Here is a 19,648-nt window from a genome sequence, read left to right on the forward strand (position 1 = left end):
ATGTTTATTTATTTTTGAAAGAGAGAGAGACAGAGCACCAGCAGGAGAGGGGCAGAGAGAGAGGGAGACAGAATCTGAAATGGGTTCCAGACTCCGAGCTGTCAGCATAGAGCCTGATGTAGGGCTCAAACCCACGAACTGTGAGATCATGCCCTGAGCGGAAGTTGGACGCTTACTTAACTGACGGAGCCCCCCAAGCGCCCCTCACCTACCGAACTTCTTGAGGACAAGGACAACTCTGTAGTTCTAACACTTAATGCCTGGTGCATATTATGTACCCCTCCCTACATGTAATCAAATAATTTATGGATTCAGTAGTTGAGCCAATGAAGGTGACACTGTGCACTTTCCATGCATTTTCTCTTCCTGGGGAAGGACTGCATTCCAGGCCCTCTTGCACTGGGGTGTGGCCATGTAATGAGTTCAGGTAGGTTATTTGTGTGTGTGGTATGAGTAATGCCAGCCCCTCTCACACAAGACCCCCTAGAAGCCTCTTCCTTCCCTGATCTAGGGACCAAGTGTTCCTGGTGAGGTAGCCACATGACAAAGGAGGATTCCTTACCCATGAAGTGACTTTGAGTAAAAGAAGCTTTTATTTTGCTCAGCCACTAAAGTCATGGGGTTCCCTTGTTACCACAGTGTAGCCTAATCTGTCCTGACCAATACACTGAGGAAGCTGGGATGTGGCAGGTAACTTGGATCAGGCTGCATAGCTTGTCGGTGGCGGGGCCAGGCCAAGAGCCCGTCTTCATTTTCCCTGTGCATACGACCTCCCGAACACTTTTTCAGAAGTATAGAATACAATGTGGATCTGAGGTGGATTTTGTTCAAAGCCGCATTTCAGAGGGGAGCTGGTTAAGACCCACCTGTGGTGGGGCCTCCTGAGGCCACCAGCCCGGCAGGTACGCCCACCAAACATCCTCCTTCATTAGAGGATCAGCAGGTATGGCTGGCGTGTGGGGTTCAGTCTCCCATTAACCGTCATTAGCCTGGCTGATGTTTCACCCACAAGCACCCCTCCCGGGTCCTGTCATTTACCACTTCCCTCTGAGACTATCTGGACAGGTCTGGGACTTGAAGGGAGAGAGAACCAGGTCTGGAAGGGAGACTCTCAGGACATAGAACTCAAGCCCCAAAGGCAAGCAGAAAAGATACCACCACACCCCCATTCTCAGCTGGAGAAACCTTAACTCAGTCCCACAAATATTTGTGAGTGTGGATTGTGCCAGGCATTAGACTATACTATAGCACAGTGTGTATAGTATGGGCTTAATATAGCATAGTATGTATAGTATAACAGGTATAGTATAGTATTAGCATATATGTCTAATATGTGTATAGCGTAGTATAGCACAGTATAGTATATGGCATGGTGTAATATAGTATATATAGTATAGTATGTATAGCATAGTATAGTCTCTAGTATGGTATAATATGGCATGGTATGGTATGGTATGCTTTAGCATATTATAAAGCATTAGTATAGCATAGTGTGTATGGTATAGTGTTAGTATAGTATTATTACAGCATAGTACAGTATGTATAGTATATGTATAGCACAGTATAGCAGAGTATAGTATGTATAGTACAATATGTGTAGCATAATATAGCATTAGCATACAAAGTATGTATAGTGTAATATGTGTAGTATACATAGTAAAGTATGTATAGTGTAATCCGTATACATATGTATGGCATAGCATATACTACTACATACATAGTATATAACATGCTATATTACACATACTGTGCTATACTATATTATACATATTGTACTATGCATACTTTGCTATACTATACTATGTATGTATGTATATTATGCTATACTATACCATGTGTAGTATAATATGTACAGCATAGTATGCTATGTAAAGTATAACATAGCATTAACATATAGCATTGTATAGTGTGGATAGTATACAGAGTATGCATAATATATGTAAGTGTATTATTAGGATAGCATAGCACAGCAGAGTAATTTTTGTCCTTTTCTTCCTCCCCTGAAGGCGTGGCAGTTTTTCCTTTCTCTGATTACAAACCAGCATTCTGGAACCATCTGGTTGAAGTCACAGAGCCCTGAGTGGTGGGGTGATGTGGAGGTGAGCTGGCATGTTCCTGACTCTACCCACCTGTCATGACACTGCCTTCACCAATTCTCCCTTGCCAGGTGTTCCCTCCGTGACTTCCGCTTACCCCTCTCCTTGAAGCACTGTTCTTGGCTTTGTGGTTTGTTGGCTTCTGTCTTGGCCACTAGGATGTAAGCCCCCCAAGAGTCTTATTTTGTGCTCTGTCTCTGTTCTGCTGTCTCCCCAGCATCTAGAAAGTGTTTGTTGAATGATGGCTAGACTGCAAGTTCTGTGGCAAGGATTGCCCCCCTGCCTTACATCATGTCTTATACCAGCACTGGGTGACTGCTACCCACCCCCCCCCCCAACCTGTGCCCTCCCCTGCTGACTGCTTTAGTCCCCACTTGCCCCTGGTCTTTGTACAGGCCGTGCCCTCTGCCTGGGACACTCTTCTCACCTCATAGACCCATTAACTCCTGTGTGCCCTTCAAGTCAGTTTGGCCACCTACCCTGACAGGAGCCCTTTCCTGCCCTCTGCCTCCTCCTCTGTCCTCTGTATTTCCCCTGTCACAATGCTGTCATACCTTCTTCTTTTTTAAAAATATTTATTTTTGAGAGACAGAGAGAGAGAGAGAGAGACAGAGAGAGAGAGAGAGAGAGAGAGAGGCAGAGCATGAGCAGGGGAGGGGCAGAAAGAGAGGGAGACACAGAATCTGAAGCAGGCTCCAGGCTCTGAGCTGTCAGCAGAGCCCGACGTGGGGCTTGAACTCATGAACCACAAGATCATGACCTGAGCCAAAGCTGGACACTTAACTGACTGAGCCACCCAGGTGCCCCAATGCTGTCATACCTTCTTGCAGTTACTGTGTTTATCTGTCGGTCTTCTCCCTGGGCTGCCAGCTTGCAAGCATGGGACTGTGTGTACCCTGCTCACTAGTCCATCCTTGGTCCTTAGGGACAGCACATAATAGATGCTCCCATACTCATAGGATGAACCAATGGATGCTGATCACAGCCAACCTGTGACCTCTTGGTCCACTCAAGGCAGACCCAGAGATGCAGTGGGGGGGGGGGGCAGTTATAGGCCCCTTGTCTGCATGAAGGTTTCCACTGATCCTCTCCCCTGTAGTCGTCATGGGCAGGACCAAGAGAGTGGCCCACGTCCACTGTTTTTTTCTCTCTCTCCCCCCGCGCCCCCTTCTCTTCCTTAAATGGGATTATCTGCTTTCTCAGTTATAAAAATAACACACACTCACTGTAAGACTTCTGAGCTACTCTTGTCTTTTAGTGTCCACACACTTATTCTATGTAAGGGCTATTAATTAAACGCCTACTATATGCCAGGTGCCACACCAGGCATTGGGGATGCACATGGTAGGACATGGTCCTTACCTTCCAGGGTAGTACACTCAGCACCTATTCTGCATTTCAGGTTACCTCCCGCAGCTGCGCACCTTAGAAGGCGGGGTCTGTTTTCTGTTCACTAGCCCAGTGCCTCAGACTCACATCCATGGAGGGCTCGCTCAAATCAACTCCTGGGTCCCACCTCCAGTTTCTCGTTCAGATCTGAGGTGAGTCTGCTAAGTTGCAATTCTAACAGATTTCCTGATGATGTTTATTCTGCTGGCCAGAGGAACCACACTTTGAGTAACACTGCCCTAGGCGATACCACTCTTACAGTTTTCAGAAGTTATGCACATTTGTTATGTCATTCAGTGTTTCAGAATCGCTCACCCGAGAGTGCCTATGACTGGTGAGCACTGCAGTGGACTTTTAAGCCCGGGTCTTCCTATGGGATGCTGCCCACTCTTAGTCATACCAGGTGGCACCTGCAATCCCCACCGCCATAGGACTACCGAGAAAGCCATGATGGGTCCACTCAGAGCAAGGGAGGTCAAGTTGCAGAGGAAGGCTCCAGGAGAACATTTCTTGGAGGGAGGGATGCAGGGTCTAAGCACTACACTCTGGAAGGAGAACTGGCTTGGGTCCCAATGGGCTGAGAAACAGTGACTTAGTAGAAGAGTTCCTGGACCCCCTCCACCTTTCTGCAAAAGAAGGGAGCCGGCCTGGGGGCCTCCTGAGATAGGTGTGACTCGGGCCCGGATCACTCCACCTGCTTCCCGGCGGCCGCCCTGGAAGCTCTGGCTGAGAGGCCCCCCTCCCTCTGCCCCAGCACCTCCCTCTGCCAGGACTGGCTGTGTAGGATGGAAAGTCTGAGGGCCACAGCCTGGCCAGACCAGCAACTCAAAATAGGCACTTCCTTCTTGGCAGTGAGGCAGCCAAGGTGCCAAGGGGTACACAATCCCCCAGTGTTCCCTGGAGCCTTTCGGGCGCTAGGCTGGGCTGCGCACTTCCTCATCTGGGAGGAGGCCTCAGGAGGGGGCGGGAGGGCCCAGCTCTGAGAGGAGCTCTGTGAGTCCCACAGGGAAAGTAAAGGAGACGTGGAAAAGTGTGAACTTGGAAGAGGGAGTCCTCTGATGTTGTATATCTAAGCAGGAAGCCAGACCTACCCAGTTCTGGGGAAGAAAAATAAGCTCTGGAGACCTATTTTTAGAAAGCGGCAAAATTCTGTTTCTCAGTAGGCAGTGGAATTTAAATCTAAAACTCGTTTCATTGCTGAAGTAACCACAGGACTGCATGTAGGAATGGGGCCATGGTGAGCAGTCATGTCTGAATGAGGCTATTAGGCTAGTGCCTACTCACCCCTCATGGCACTGTACTTGCTCATGGCCTCCAGAAGTCTCTGTAGGAATTCTCATGCGGGTTTTGTGGTGGTAATGATGATAAGGTGGAGATGGTAATGATAATGGTGATCAAGATAATGGTGGTGATATTGATGCTGGTGGTGATGGTGATGATGGGTGGTGATGATGGTGGTGGTGACAGTGATGTTGGTGATGATGGTGTCGATGTTGGTGATGATGGTAAGGATGGCTCTGATGATGGTGATCATGATAATTGTGGAGATGAAAGTCATAGTGGTGATGGTGATGATGGGTGGTGGTGATGGTGGTGGTGATGGTGATGATGTTGGTGAAGGTGTTGTGCCAGGCCTACACTTGACATATGTGATCTCATTCAGTCCTTACAACAGCCTTATGAGGTGAGCATAGGTCACCCCCATTTTTTCAGGTGAAGGAAGTGAGGCTCAGAGAAGTTAAGTCACACAGCCGACTATCATTGGGCTGGGATTCAAACTCAGGTCAGGATAACAACAAAGCCTGCTCTACATGAACCCATCACAAAATCTCAGATTTGGAAGGGGTGACAATGAGTACAATTCCTATTGCTTTCCTCCTCCGGTGCCCTTGCACCGTCTGTTTGTACACCTCCATGGCGATGGGACTCACACTCCTGTGAACACTTCTTTCCTTCCAGTCAGCTCTAACCCCTCCAGAGCTCCCTGTGTGCAGCTCAAGTCTCTCTTTGTAGAATTTCTCCGGCTGCACAGAATTATCCGTTCTGACAGCCCTGTAAGCCTCTGGAGGCGGCTCCCATAGCCTCTGAAGGCCTTTCTGTCTGTGGGTCCGACATGCTCAGTCTTCCTAATGGTCTCTGCTCCTCATAAAGCCCTGTGGGGCTCGTGTGGAGCCTGGGATTGCGTAGAGCACACTGAGTGCAAAGTATACCTCCGAAGGTGGATCTGACTTCTAGAAATAGCAAGTGGTCATTTGGAATCACTGTGCACGTGGATGATTAAGCTGAGAGAAAAAAAAAGCTGGTTTAAAAGATAAAATTGAGTAATTTTTAAATCTGGCCCAAACTGGCACTGAAAGTAGTTATTCCTGGAAGAAATGAACCGAAACATAATTTAACCCCAGCAACATTCGTTATTAGATGAAGGCTAGAGCCTCTCAAGGCATGGAGATGCCCAGTTCTCTGAGCTGGCACATCCCAATAAAATGTAGACAAAACTCCACCTACGAATGTCGGCAGACTAGTCCTGACTTCCGACATGATCGGGGAAGGACCGCCACTTTGTGCTGAAGTTGTGTCTTGAGTGAAATCTGGTCAGAGATTTAAAACGGGGAGATGGGAGCGCCCGGGTGGCTCAGTCGGTGAAGCGTCCGACTTCAGCTCAGGTCATGATCTCACAGTTCATGAGTTCAAGCCCCGCATAGGGCTCTCTGCTGTCAGTGCAGAGCCGGCTTCGGATCCTCTGTCCCACCCTGTCTCTGCCCCTCCCCTGCTCATGCTCTCTCTCAAAAATAAATGAATGAATGAATAAAATGGGGTGATAAAGGCTAGCCCCAGCACCCTGAGCTGGGTGACCTCCAGCAGAGGGTGAGGCTGAGGCCGAGGCCAGGCATGGGCCGCTGCTCTGCCTTGCCCTGCTCAGAGCACTGATGCTCTGTGCAGCCGGGTCCCGGACTTTCCACTGGAGCCTGGCTGCCTTTCCAGTAACAACCACAACTTCAAAGGACTGCCAAGGAGCAGATTGGGCAATGTCCCCGGTGAACTCGGCTAGCTGCGTGTGCTGTGTGTGCATGGGAGTCCTGCACAACGTGGGTGTTGGAAACCACGACTGGCAATTCCGGATTCCAAAAGCAAGTCCTGAAGGAGGGAGTGGAGGCATGGAACCTGCTTTGAACTGGATCCCCTGAGGCAAGGGTCACCCGCAGCAGCTCCAAGAACCCCAGCCCGCTGAAAGGCCTTCCCCAGGCCCAGGGACACAGTCCCATTCCTCTCTCCAGCTCTGCACAGCCCACCGTAATGCTCTCTCTCTCCACCAAGCCTGACTGGCGGGAATGACTCGTCTTCACCTGCCTTCTCTTCTTTCCCTATAGACGCCCCGCCCTCTGGTCCCTGGGAGCTGAGGCGTAGCTGCACATCAGGGACGAGCCCCAGTGAGTGGCGGGCAGACAGAATGCTTCGGGAAGTGGCTCCGTGCAGGACAAGAAAGGCTGTGTTGAGGGGAAAGGAGATGGTGATCTCGGGGACCCTGGGGAGGGTTAGCCCTCTCTACGCCGGGGAGAAGGGACAGCTGGCAGGCATCAGCCTGCAGCAGCTTGGGCAGCTTCAGAGGGTGTGGAGAGCGGGGCATTTGCACCCCCTGCAACCAGGGTATGGACCTACTAGCCCCCCCATCCCTGCTGAAGAGGAGAGAAGGCTGCATTTTCTCATCTGTAAGGGGTTGTCACACCCCCACCTGCAGGCAGCCACGAGGACTAGGTGGTAATATTTAGTACCACTCACAGTGCCCGGCATACAGACAGGACGCAGAGATTTGCTGAGTGAATCTGTGAACAGTGTCATACTCAGCACCGCTTGGTTCAACTCCTAAGCTTCACAAATTATTAGTTCCAGGCAACTGTTGTACATTATTAACATTTTAATTGAGTTCATTTGGTCTTTAAGATTGGACTGAAAAATAAAGGGCCTTACAAGAAGTGTCACAAACACACAGACTGTGAGTCGGGAAGAGCCTGGTCGTGGTGCCCCAGCAACTCTGGGAGGCCCTTCCAGAACCTTTCTGCTCTTTGAAAAAATCTTCACAAGGTAGAGGTTATTTCCCCCAAATTCAAAATGTTTCCACACCATCTAAGTGAAAGGATAAACTCGGTCCTATCTCATGGACCAGGAAACTATACAACGGGAGGACCAGTGGGAAGCAGAAGAGAACCTTCTAGCATTGCCCTATCAGTAACTCATCGGTGTGTGGCTCCTCTAAGGATTTACGTAGTTCTACAAAGACCCCGGGCGCCGGAATGCACCTTGGGTAACAAGGGCAGGCTTCTGGCAGCGCGCCCCAATGCTCCAGGGGTGCACACCACTCAGAAACAATCAGCAGGTGCCGAGGACAGAAACCAACCAACTGGTCACCTAGATGCTAGTGTGCATGCACGTGCAGGCATACACGCATGTGCGAGCACAGAGCTCCCTGTTCTCTGCAGCCTTTATGCCTGACACAGATTCCTCGTCTCCTCAGCCCCACCCCTTAAAGGCATTTCCAGAACTCAGGTTATTGTTACCCTTGGCACAGTGCTTCACACACAAATACTGGGAGGCTGGTTTATGAAGTGTGACATGTTTATCAAGGACTAAGTTCCATTAACCTCTGCTTCCAAATGTGAATTCTTACCTCTGGCCTGGGGTCGGACAGCACAGCCACAGCCTTTACAGCAGGTGGCGGGGGGGCATGGGAGGGGGGTGACCCCTGAATTCTGAACCTAAGCCACCACGCTAGGAGCTCCAGCGCCCAGAGAGCAGACCCCGAGGCCCTTCCAAGGGTGGGTCTTCCCTTGGAAAAGGTTTTCTGAACCTCAGAAGCAAGTTCAGCTGGGGAAGTAGCTGGCTTCATGGAGCTTGAAGAAGCGGAGGGAGTCAGGAAAAGCTACCTCGAACTCAACCAGTGGGGCCGGGAGATCCCTTCAGACTCGGTTTTGCTCTAGATCCTGGCACACCCCCAAAGCAGAAAGGCCTGTGGGGGGCCACGGCAGACAGGCCTGGGGGACTGCCAAGGAATCTGGAAGGCAGAAAACAACACCAGGAGGCGTCCCAGGATCACACGGTTCTCAGGGAGGGGTGGACCCTGCTCCCACCTTAGGGCCATTTATGGTTCTTACAGCCTTTCGCCATTTCGGTTTTCTGGGCCATTTCTGGAAATCACCATGTTTCCCCTGCATTAGCTCATTGTTGACTGAAAGTGCATATGGGTTAGATAATAAGAAGCAATCTTTACAGAGCCCGGCTGGCAGGTGCGGTGATGGGTGTCTGCCTGGCTCCTGGGGTCAGCAGTGGCCTCCCCAAAAGGCCAGTAGCCAGGAAGAAGGTGAGCTGGCTGCTGATGGCAGTGCTTGGTATTTCTTAAGTGTTAGGATCTGGAACATGTAGGGAAGGGTTTTGTTACCTTTTTTTTTTCAATAAAGAGACATTTTAGAAGGACTAGAAACATTCACCCACAAAGGTTGACCATTCTTAATGCTAAAAAGCGTGGGCTAAAAAGCGTGGGCTGGGAAGTGCCCTCTGGTCTCCATCCCACTGCCCGGATTCTTCTCTGGGCGGAGGGACAGATTTATCCCCAGCAGCACTTCCGCTCATGGGAAAGAGGGCGAACCCTGGGGGCCTGGTCAGCAAGTGGCCGCATTCCTGGCGCAGACACACGGCCAGCGGCCTCTGTTGCAGAGTCCCCATCTTCCCAGGACACGGCGACTCACAGCCTGGCCTTCTCTTTTCTCAGGTATCTGAGAGCAGGGCTTGTCCAGCGAGGAGATTAGAAAAGGATAGGAGCTCATTCCCATACGGTAAAGCCAGAGAAAGCCTTGCTGTGAAGAGAACAAACAGAACCTGTTTGGTGGCTTGTCATTTCAATGACAACACGAACCTTTCACAGGTGAGCATTCCTCACACGCCTCCCCTTCCTCCTGCCCCTGGGGGGGTGGTGGGCGGGCAGTGGGGTCACCCCAGCGGGAGCAGGGGAAAAACACGAAAACAAGTTACATGCCTTCAGAGAACCCGGGGGTTTGATGACAAACATTTAAGAACCCAAGGGAGAGTCGAGGGAGAAAAGTTTATTAAAACTTGCCCAGGCGATAAAAATCACTCCAAGAAGAAACAATGCCTCATTCTGCTACCTCGTTTAGGGAAACAGCATAGCAGGTACACGTTTCTTGATAAGAGTGTATTGTTTTCATATTTATCTTGTTTCTCTCTCTTCATTCCTCTTGAATAAACATAAAGAACTGATTTCTTAGATCACCTGTACGAAAAACATCACCACCAAATCCTCTGAAGAGTCAGAGTCCTCATAGCCAGAGCGGTTGGAATTTAACAAGAGAACACATTTCTGATTAAAAAATTTTTTATTTATTTATTTTTGAGAGAGAGAGAGAGCAGAGGAGGGGCAGAGAGAGAGGGAGACAGATTCCCAAGCAGGCTCTGCATGGTCAGCGCAGAGCCCAACACGGGGCTCAAACCCACAAACCACAAGATCAAGACTGAGCTGAAACCAAGAGTTGGACATTCAGTGACTGAGCCACCCCAGGGCTCCCCGTTTCTGATTTTTTACAAATAAAAAGGCCAATCCTAAGGGTCCCTTGAGGCCTCACTTATGAACTCCACTAAGCTCTCCATGAAAGCTGGTTTCAAAAGGGGAGCCCATGTGGGGGCCCCCCCATGAGGAATCTTGCATGAAGAACCCTATACTGGAGCAGACTCAGGCCATGTGCACTTTGAGAGACTCAAGGACACCCTGTGCCTCAACAGGGCTTGTGAGAGGACAGTGTGAGCTGGGGTGAGAAAAGCAGAGATCAGACTTTCTGCCAGTTTTGTGTGGATTAGCAGGCACAGAGAAGTCACCCAGCGGAGCGGGCAGGAGGGGGGCCGGGACAGATGCTTTACTCTGGTAACCGCTAAGTATTACTGTTTACAGGTGAGACTCTGGTTTGGCCATGTGTACATACCCTCCTAAAAGCAAAAAATTTTCTTCCCCCTGATTTCAAGTATTAAGATAAATGGAGAGTGATTTACAGGTATCACTTTGAAAACAATTAGGCACTTAAGATTCATCTTTTCTTTTGGTTACAATTTTGCTTTGAAATGTGGTCCTTACAATTCCCTTGAAGATGACCCTTTGTGAATGTCTAATGCCTCTTTGCAAACTAGATGTTTTTGTTAATGTGATACGCACACATACAGGAGTTAGTTCATCAGCAGCTGTAATTTGAGCCTCATACAAAACATGGCTTTAATTACTAGGGTTCGGGGCCCAAGAAATGACCAGAGTAATAGCCAGTATAATTATGAATAAATAGAAGGAAAGATTATAACCACTTAAAATAACTGAGCGTAAGTATAAAATGCAAAAACAAAGCTGTTTATACTTAAATCTCTACATTTATTTTTCCAAAAATGTCATTGTGAGAACAAATATACTCCTATATAGTCAAGTTCACCTTAATCACAATGAAGTCATAGGATAACTTAAAAGAGATAATCCTCGTATTTAAAGGATGTTTAAAATGTCAGCCATAATCAAGACCCTCTAATTTGAAACACCATGTATGGCATCTCACTTTGTAAAAAGGTAATACATCCCTCAAGACTTCTTCAAACAAATCCAACATAAATAGGAGTACAATAAAAACTATTTTCAAAACCAAAAAAATCAAAGCACCTATTTAAATTAAATCCATCAAGAGTCTATAAGATTATTTCAGGAGGACACGGGCCGGATGAGACACTAAAAACTATAGTTCTAAGGAAAAAAATGACAATCATTTTATGTAACTTGCTATAAGGCAGATACATACTATATACGAATACTATAAAGGACGCACTTCACAGCACATTTAAAAGTATGAACTGAAATAATACTCAACAGGAAGAAACTGATTCTGTGACACTGGCTGAGACAGAATAACAGAAGGGCGTGACTTAAAAGCATGGCCCTTCCCAGTCTATTTTTAGAGGCTTAAGACTCCAGCCTTAAATAGTTTTAATAATGCTCGTGGCTACAACTCAGCTTGTAAAACATAGTCTGGGAGAATACAGTTCTTTTCACATTGTGTAAACCAGTTTGCTGCTTTTTCCCCTCGAAAACTAATCCCAAGGTCTCGCTCCCAGAACACGAAGGGGTCTTAAGAATTTCTTTGTTTCCGTCTGTTCGGTAGCTGCCTTGGAACATGCACAACTAAAATTGGGTGATAAGCTGAAAGCAGGTTAAAATTTGGTGATACATCTCTTAAAAGTGTTCTTCTCTAAAGAAGGAACTGTCTGCTTATCTGGAAGCCTACCTGGGCTATTACTCTCCTTGTGTACAGAGCAACTTATGGGTGAGGAGGAAGCACTTTGATTATGGAGATGTGCCCTTTTCAAGGTGCCAGTCTCGATGTCACCCATCACAGCTGGGACAGCAGCATCTGTCAAGGGAACAGGAAGGCATGCCTCGCATCATGTAGTCACTTGATAGGGTTTTAAGAAGTTTATGTATGTGTACTAATGAATGTGTGTGTGTGCACATACGATACCTGTGTGTGTGTGTGTGTGTGTGTGTGTGCACGCGTGCGTGCGCGCACATAGGCTTCTATAAACACATATTATGTACACGTATATACACAATACACACTCATCCACGTATCCCCCAGTGACATGGCCCCCACGGTCTGATCAGACTTGCTTTCTGAAAATTACCACCTTTTCCAAATCCACCCTTTTCCATTCCACTCCCAGAACTCAAAATTATAGTAAATCATACTCTAAAGGTTTCATTTCAATTTTCAATTAAAAAACAGACAAACCAAATTCTACCCAGAAACAAAGGCACGTCTAGGGCTAACACACCATCCTTTATCCTTCAGAACCAAACAGAAGACCCAAAGAAGTATTTGAAGACATTACGAAAATTAAACAGGCATTTCGTTTTTATTTTCTTAGAAAAGGAGGGGGAGATCCCTGTCATAGATAACTGAGTGTAAGAGACCTAAACTGGCTTGCGTGTCATGTCCTTGGGATAAAAGTCAACATTAGGGACTGAAGAATAACAAATCAGACCCAATCCCCCTCCTTCTGAATCCTCAAAAGATAGGATGGCATTTCGGGTGTTAACGGTTATTCTCTGAGCCCCCGGAAAAAGGAAGACAAGATATGGGGCCGGACTGTCTTTCACAGAAGGCTATTCCTACTCAGATGCGGCCACAGAGCCGGGTGGCACTTACTGTCCCCAGTCCCTCGGCCCAGACCACGGAGTCCTGGCACCTGTCACGTGTCGCCCTGCATAGGGCACAGCACGGGGGCTGTTGCTCCGCCCCTTACGTGCACACCCCCTGCCCTGGCCACCCAGCCTCCCCAGCCCCAGTCTCATTCTCCATCACAAGTTCTCCTTGAGGAGGCCGAGCTTCCGCAGGGCCTCCCGGCGGGCCTCCTCCGTGGAACCGCGGCCAGAGAACTGGACGGTGATGCCCTGGGGTCTGAAGCCCACAGCCCTGGGCAGTGAACCTGACCGCTTCCTAGCATCCTGGCCGCAGTCCGGCTGCCGGTGCTCATAAAAGCTCTTGCTGGCGTTCTGGCGAGCGAGTTTGCTGGTGAGAGCCGGGTCTGGACGGAAGGTGACAGTTTTTCCGGTCGAGACGAAGGCACTGGGCTCGCTCTTCAGGACGTCGTGGATGCTCTGGAAGCCGTTGGCCAGCGGTGGGGACCGTTCCGTCTGCACGCCTCGGGACCGCTGAGCGCCGGGCTGCCCGCCGGCCTGCACGGACACGGCTTCGTGGAAGGGGCCGGCCTCGCTCCGGCCACGCGGCCCCTGCTCCGGAGAGCCGCTGCTCCCCTGCTCCGCGAGGTCACCCCCGGGGGCCCGGCCTTCAGGGTCCCCCGGGGACAGGAAAGAGACCCCGTTGATGTTGGCCAACACCCGGGCCTTCCGCTCCTGCACGCTGACCGCCGCCCTGGAGATGGTCTTGTTGAACTCCTTCCCCGCGCTGTTGGTCACGCTGATGTTGCTGGGGAAGCGGTGAACCTTGGGCGCCGGCTGCGCCGGGTGTCTGTGCCACGGGAGGCGGCCCCCCGTCCGGGGGGTCGCCGAGGGCAGCGTCCTCCACTCCCCGGGCCTGCCCTCCTCGGTGGGGGACGCCGGTGAAAATGTTTCACTTCCCGCCAACTTCTCGGACATTTTCTGAGCGATAACCAGGGGGGTGGGAACGGAGCGGGGCAGTTTGGGGTGCTCCGCGGGAGCAGCGGAGGCCGGCAGCTCTCTCCTGGGGGGCTCTGTCGCCGGGGCGGCCACCGGCTGGGAGGGCAGCACAGGAGGGGCCTCTGGAGCCTCGGGGTCTGGTGATGGACGACCCTGGGCTTCTGGTTTCCCGCATTCGAAGACAGGACTGTCTTCCTTCCCGGCAGGGCCAGCCCCTGAAAAGGAGGCAGAATCTTCATAAGCTACCACCTTACGTAAAAATAAATGCATCCCATTGCCTTCTCGCTGAATTTAAGAGGCCCCCCCCCCCAGGGGGACATAATGCCATTGTCAGCGGCAGCACCTCCTGTCACCTAAACTCCCTGGAACAGTGAAGGAGAAGGTCCTGGGTGAGTCTCACCCCCTACTTGGCGAGAAGGAACCTATCAGTAATGGTGAAAGACTCGCGTCTGAATGCTTGGGACCTGGGACGCACACCGCGCACGCGCACGCAGGCTTCTAAAGAGGCGAGTAAACAGGAGGGAACGATAACCCTCCTGGGAGGGGGTGTCACCGAGGGAAAATGGAGACGGGACGGACGGGTGGCATCCTCCTCCGCCTAAACAGATACAGATCGCAGGTCACCCAACACTATTTGCACTTACAATCACGCATCTGTCTCCCACTGCAAAACTGTAAGCCGTGTCTAATTTTTATCCCTGTATCCTCAGAATCTCATCCAACGCCTGCTGGGACAGGCACTTAAAACTGCTGTGGAAGTATCATGTTAGATACTGATGGGCAAGGCGGCTTTCTCTCCATAAGTGTTTTCCTTGGCACAAGCAGATGATCTGGCACTTTTAAATGACCAGCAGGTTCAAATGCATTTTAGGAACTACACTTCAAAGACGTGTGATAAAAACGGGACATCTGTAATTAAGTCTCTTCTTTGAAGACACGGCTGTAAACTAAGCTCCTCATCTGGAGTCTGGAACCCCAGTCTGTGAAATCGGTGTAATGCACAGCCTCACGCGCGCGCACACACGCACACAGAGGGAGAAAAAGTATTTCTAGACGCTTGTGACAAATGGCAGTATTTTGTAGTAAGAGCCAAAATACTTTCCCTTCTGTTTTTCCCTCCTCCTTTCTAATTCTTATCCCCTTGCTATGTTTATTTCCAACATCTTTTCCAGTCAGGAGAAACAGTGCAAGACAATCCCACCTCATCCACCCCCTTGCTCTTCTCACAGCACTCAAAGGACAAAAAGCACGCCTCTCCTTTGAGGCTGCCCTGAATCCAACAGACCTGCAAAGTAGACACTAAGCCAAACTCCTGCTGCCCTTTTCCTGTTTTCCTGAACCAGCTAACTTTGTAGCCCAAATACTCCCACCTTGGGAAGTCATGCCATAGAAAGAGGGGGCATAAGATTGTTCAAAATCTGAGATCAAACCTCACAGGCTAAAATATATATATAAACAGAGCCTTGTATGTTCTGTTTGTAGAATGAATTGTTATACCTGGAAGTCAATTCCAATTTTCTTTCTTTCTTTTTACTATACAGTAAAGCCTTGGGTTGCAAGTAACATGTTCTGTGAGTGTTCCACAAGATGAGCAAACGTTTCTTTTTTTTTTCAATATTAAAAAAATTTTATTCATTTTTGAGAGACAGAGTGCGAGAAGGGGTGGGGCAGAGAGAGAGGGAGACACAGAATCGGAAGCAGGCTCCAGGCTCTGAGCTATCTGTCAGCACAGAGCCTGACACGGGGCTCAGACTCAAAAGCCGCGAGATCATGACCTGAGCTGAAGTTGGACACTTAACCGACTGAGCCACCCAGGCGCCCCAAGACAAGCAAACGTTTCCAATAAATTTTAACTTAATAAACGAGCAAGACTGATATCAGTAGCACGTGATGCTGAACATCACATGATCACAACCGAGCCAATGGTTCTTGAAATTCGCTTTGATATACGAGTGCTTTGGATTACAAGCATGTTTCTGGAACGAATTATGCTCACAAACCAAGGTTTTACTGTATATGAAATAGATTCGTATGGTCTGCCAGTCTCATTCTTTATTCTAGTTCCTTTGAACTTTCCCTTCATGTGTTATCTCCTAATATGCTATGAAAGCATCTACTGGTTGGACACTCAAACTCCACCCTGCAAAAACCCCCACAGCGTCCACACTGGCACACACACGGGAAGACCACAGTGTCCCGAACGACACTAACGAACCGAGTCAGAGGCTGGGGACTGGGCTTTGCTCCTCACCTGCTGTCTCAGTCGCAGCCGGGAGGAGCTCGGGTTCCCCCTCCTCAGGTGCCGGCTGCACTAAATCGATGACATCTCCTGGCTCCGAGTGACTGGAAGCGCTCTCGTCCAGAGACCCTGGAGAGTGGGAGTGCACGCCGCTGTCACACAGGACTTGCTCCTCACAATCATCTTCCAGGGAATCAATAGTCTCTTCAAAAAACAGGATGACATCCTTTTCCTCATGTGTCAGGTACTTGAGGCTCTCATCATCCTGTGTAACGGGTGTGGGGGTTGGGAACGGAAGGGAGAAAGCAAACAGTTGTTTTGCTGAAGAGAGAAGCCATGACAAAGTCAGGATCTCTTGCAGAGCCCTGGGTGGAATCCGCGTCCCTCTACAAGTTCCCGTCGGGGAGGATCTGCCATTCAGGTGGCCCCACTGACAAACCCGTGCCTGTGTCCTCCCCGTGGTACCTGCGTGAAAAAGAACGCTGCCAAGAAACTGTAGCAAATAAAGGGTCTTCGAATCTATTATTAACTCCAGTCTTATGGCTCCTAGGGAGTCAATGACAGAAAAAGAATTCTTCTCCAAGCCTCCTAGGAAGGAACACTGTTCTCAACTTCCTGCACTCTGATGTCTTCCCACAATAGCAGTGGGGGACATCTTTGGATAAAGACAGTGGCCACGAATGCACATATTTAGCTTCCTTTCCTCCAGAAACCTCACGAAAACAATAATGGGATTCATTTTTGTTGGAAGGCACCAATCACAAAGACAAAAAAGAAGAGGAAAAGAGACAGCAGTAACAGAGTGTGGGAAGTTAGGCAGCCGCAGGACAGGTGCAGCCGACTCCGGAGACCCAAGGAATCTGATTTTTAGCAGCTGTGGGAAGCCGGTGACCCACCTGCTGAGTACAAGGGAGCCCCTTGCCGCCCCCCCCCCCCCCCGCAGGTGCTGAGAGTACTGGGAGCGGGGCCAAGAGGGCCAAGAGGAAGGGCCACTTCTGAATAAAGAGCAGAAGTGGTTCAGCAGGAATGAGGTCATCCCGGCAGAAAACTAGATGTTTTTTTTTTAAATTTTTTTTTTCAACGTTTTTATTTATTTTTGGGACAGAGAGAGACAGAGCATGAACGGGGGAGGGGCAGAGAGAGAGGGAGACACAGAATCGGAAACAGGCTCCAGGCTCCGAGCCATCAGCCCAGAGCCCGACGCGGGGCTCGAACTCACGGACCGCGAGATCGTGACCTGGCTGAAGTCGGACGCTTAACCGACTGCGCCACCCAGGCGCCCCTAGATGTTTTTTAAAAGAAGGTAAAAGAGGGATCTGAAGCAGAGTTGACAGTGAGAGACCACAATGAAAACAAGCAGTAAAGGAAGCCAACCTGATGCCCTCTGGACTGAAGTCTGGAAGTCTTCCCTGAGGTATCTGAATCCAAGGGCCAAAGGGGCCGACACCATGGGCTCCCCAACAAAGCAGCTCAGCCACATGCCCCTACAGGGGAGAGGACAGTCAACAAACCCCCTGATTTCTGACCAGCTTCTCAACGTTCTCCTCTTAAACACGTGCACACGCCTAAGGATCACGGAGTCTCACCATGAAAGATGCAGCCGAACAGACAAAAAGGAAAAGAAAGCAATTTACAAAAACAAACTATGCAGAATGATGACAATTTCAACAAGATTACCATTCATATCCTCAGAGAGTTGTGGAGATACTGAATCCATCAAGAATATGATCTTATTTTAAAAAAAACCCACAAGACAAAAACACAGCTCTTCGAAATTAACACTTGGACCACAGGACTGAAAAACGAAATAAAAGCCTACAAGGTAAAGTGGAGAAACTAGTAAAGTAAAACAAATAGTCAAAATTTGTTTTAAAATAAGGAAGATAAGAAAATCAGAGGATAAGTATGGGAGGGCCAACATCTGAAATAATGAGAGCTCCAGAAAGATAAATCAGAAAAGTAGAGGGGAAGAAGGTAATCAAAATAAGTAAGTGAAATAAGGAGGGGCCCCTGGGCTGAGAGACCTGAGTTTCTGAATGTAAAGGGGCCATCAGAAAATCTAATGAACAAGAATGAAACAGACCTATGAGGGCTGAGGGACGTCCCTGTGAAATCTCAGGACACTTACACCGGAGGGCAAGATCGTGAAAGCTCCCCAGAGAGAAAAAACAGGTCACAAAACAAAAGACCAGGAATCAGAACAGCAACAGACTTCTCGGCAGGAAGCCAGAAGATAGTGTCATGATTCCTTTAAGATTCGGAGTGAACAGAGAACTAGAATTCTACGCCTAACCAAATTAAGGTTATGGTAGAATAAAGATGTTTTAAGACACGTGAGGTCTACACAGTGCATCCCCCACATATGCCTTTCTCAGAAAGCTTCTGCAGGGTGGTAGGGGAATGTGGTTTTCCCCTAGATGAGGGAGTAAACCAAGAAACAACACAGGACCAGGGGAGGACGAGAGAAAGCCATAGGGGATCTCGGGACTCAACTGACATCCGGGACGTCAGCCGTGCAGACAACAACCAGTCTGATGCACAGCAAGCCAGAGGGCTGAGAGCACAAAGCAAGCAAATAAAACCCGAAAGGTTATTAACCATAGAAAACTATGGTTATGAGAAAAATCACATATCTATGAACCCATTTACCTAATGTGCACACATACACACACCTACATACACACACACACACACACACACACACACACACACGCATATATATTAATTATATTCATATTCACAGTAGTGAGAGAACAAAAATGTCCAGGGGTGCCTGGGTGGCTCAGCTGGTTAAGCGTCTGACTCTTTGATTTCTGCTCTGGTCATGATCTCATGGTTGTGAGATCGAGCCCTGCATCAGGCTCTGTGCTAACAGTATGGAGCCTGCTTGGGATTCTCTCTCTCCCTCTCTCTGCATCTCCTTTACTCCCTCGCTCTCTCTCAAAATAAATAAATAAACATTAAAAAAAAATGTCCAACAATAAGGGTATGGTTAAACAAATCAAGGCACATTCACAGACAGAATATTACACAGGAATCTTAAATGGTGTTTTCCGAACAATGTAATGCTAAGTGAGAAAAATGCAGATGGAAAGTAAAAGTTGTCTCTCAAGTATGTGCATACTTAATATATACCCACATACATAAAATACTGGGAGGATATAGAGTAAAATGTCAATTAGAAAGCAAATAACAAATGGGTAGGAGTTAAAAGTCGTGTCCTCTAGTGAGTAGGAAGTTGGGGGAGGGGTGCTTTTCATAACACTTTGAAGCTACTTGACCCTCTATGAGTGTGAACTTTGATAAAACAACAGAAAAGGTGTGGAAGCAAACTCAGTTAAGAGCTGACCCAGGCGGTGCAGGGGAATGCTTTTCACACTGGGATCTGAGCGGTTACGCAAATGCCCGCCAGCCCGCCCAAAGCACCTGACTCCCAGACCATCCCAGAGCCTGCTGGCTCCACAGATTTAGTGACCGTTCTTTCGTTTAAGGCATCCATTTGTTTTTGGTATAATTAACCCAAGAATACATGCAAATGTCTCCACCGGGCTTGACTGTATTAGCTTAATCCTCAAGGCCGGAGGATTCAGGGAAAGGCACCTGTCTGCAGCCGGGTTCGGTGGGCAGACAGAATGGAAAGTCTCTGGAGAGAGATCCACAGCATGGGTTGGGTCAGGAGACAGAGCAGAATGCGGCTCGGGAGAATAAGCAATACAC

General features: G+C 48.9%; 1 protein-coding gene and 1 long non-coding RNA gene across 6 annotated transcripts in view; one reads left to right on the forward strand and one right to left on the reverse strand.

Annotated features, from left to right (window-relative positions):
- The first annotated feature begins 2,002 nt into the window (after positions 1 to 2,002).
- LOC147579517 (uncharacterized) overlaps positions 2,003 to 19,648 on the forward strand; it is a 37,296-nt gene continuing 19,650 nt past the window's right edge. The window contains exons 1-3 of the long non-coding RNA XR_015254036.1: positions 2,003 to 2,099; positions 3,499 to 3,637; positions 9,247 to 9,399. This is a non-coding gene — a long non-coding RNA (uncharacterized LOC147579517). The remainder of the gene's footprint in view (positions 2,100 to 3,498; positions 3,638 to 9,246; positions 9,400 to 19,648) is intronic.
- PROSER2 (proline and serine rich 2) overlaps positions 10,882 to 19,648 on the reverse strand; it is a 47,197-nt gene continuing 38,430 nt past the window's right edge. For all 5 annotated transcript variants that reach the window (XM_086714958.1, XM_086714955.1, XM_086714956.1 and 2 more), the window contains exons 3-4: positions 15,944 to 16,196; positions 10,882 to 13,907 (exon numbers count right to left, since the gene is read on the reverse strand). In XM_086714958.1, the coding sequence (XP_086571084.1) occupies positions 12,874 to 13,907; positions 15,944 to 16,196 (1,287 nt within the window). In that variant the 3' untranslated portion in view covers positions 10,882 to 12,873. The remainder of the gene's footprint in view (positions 13,908 to 15,943; positions 16,197 to 19,648) is intronic.

Source organism: Puma concolor, chromosome B4 (assembly GCF_028749965.1).
Source record: "Puma concolor isolate L17-30 chromosome B4, mPumCon1.1.hap2, whole genome shotgun sequence".
NCBI classification, from domain to species: domain Eukaryota; kingdom Metazoa; phylum Chordata; class Mammalia; order Carnivora; family Felidae; genus Puma; species Puma concolor.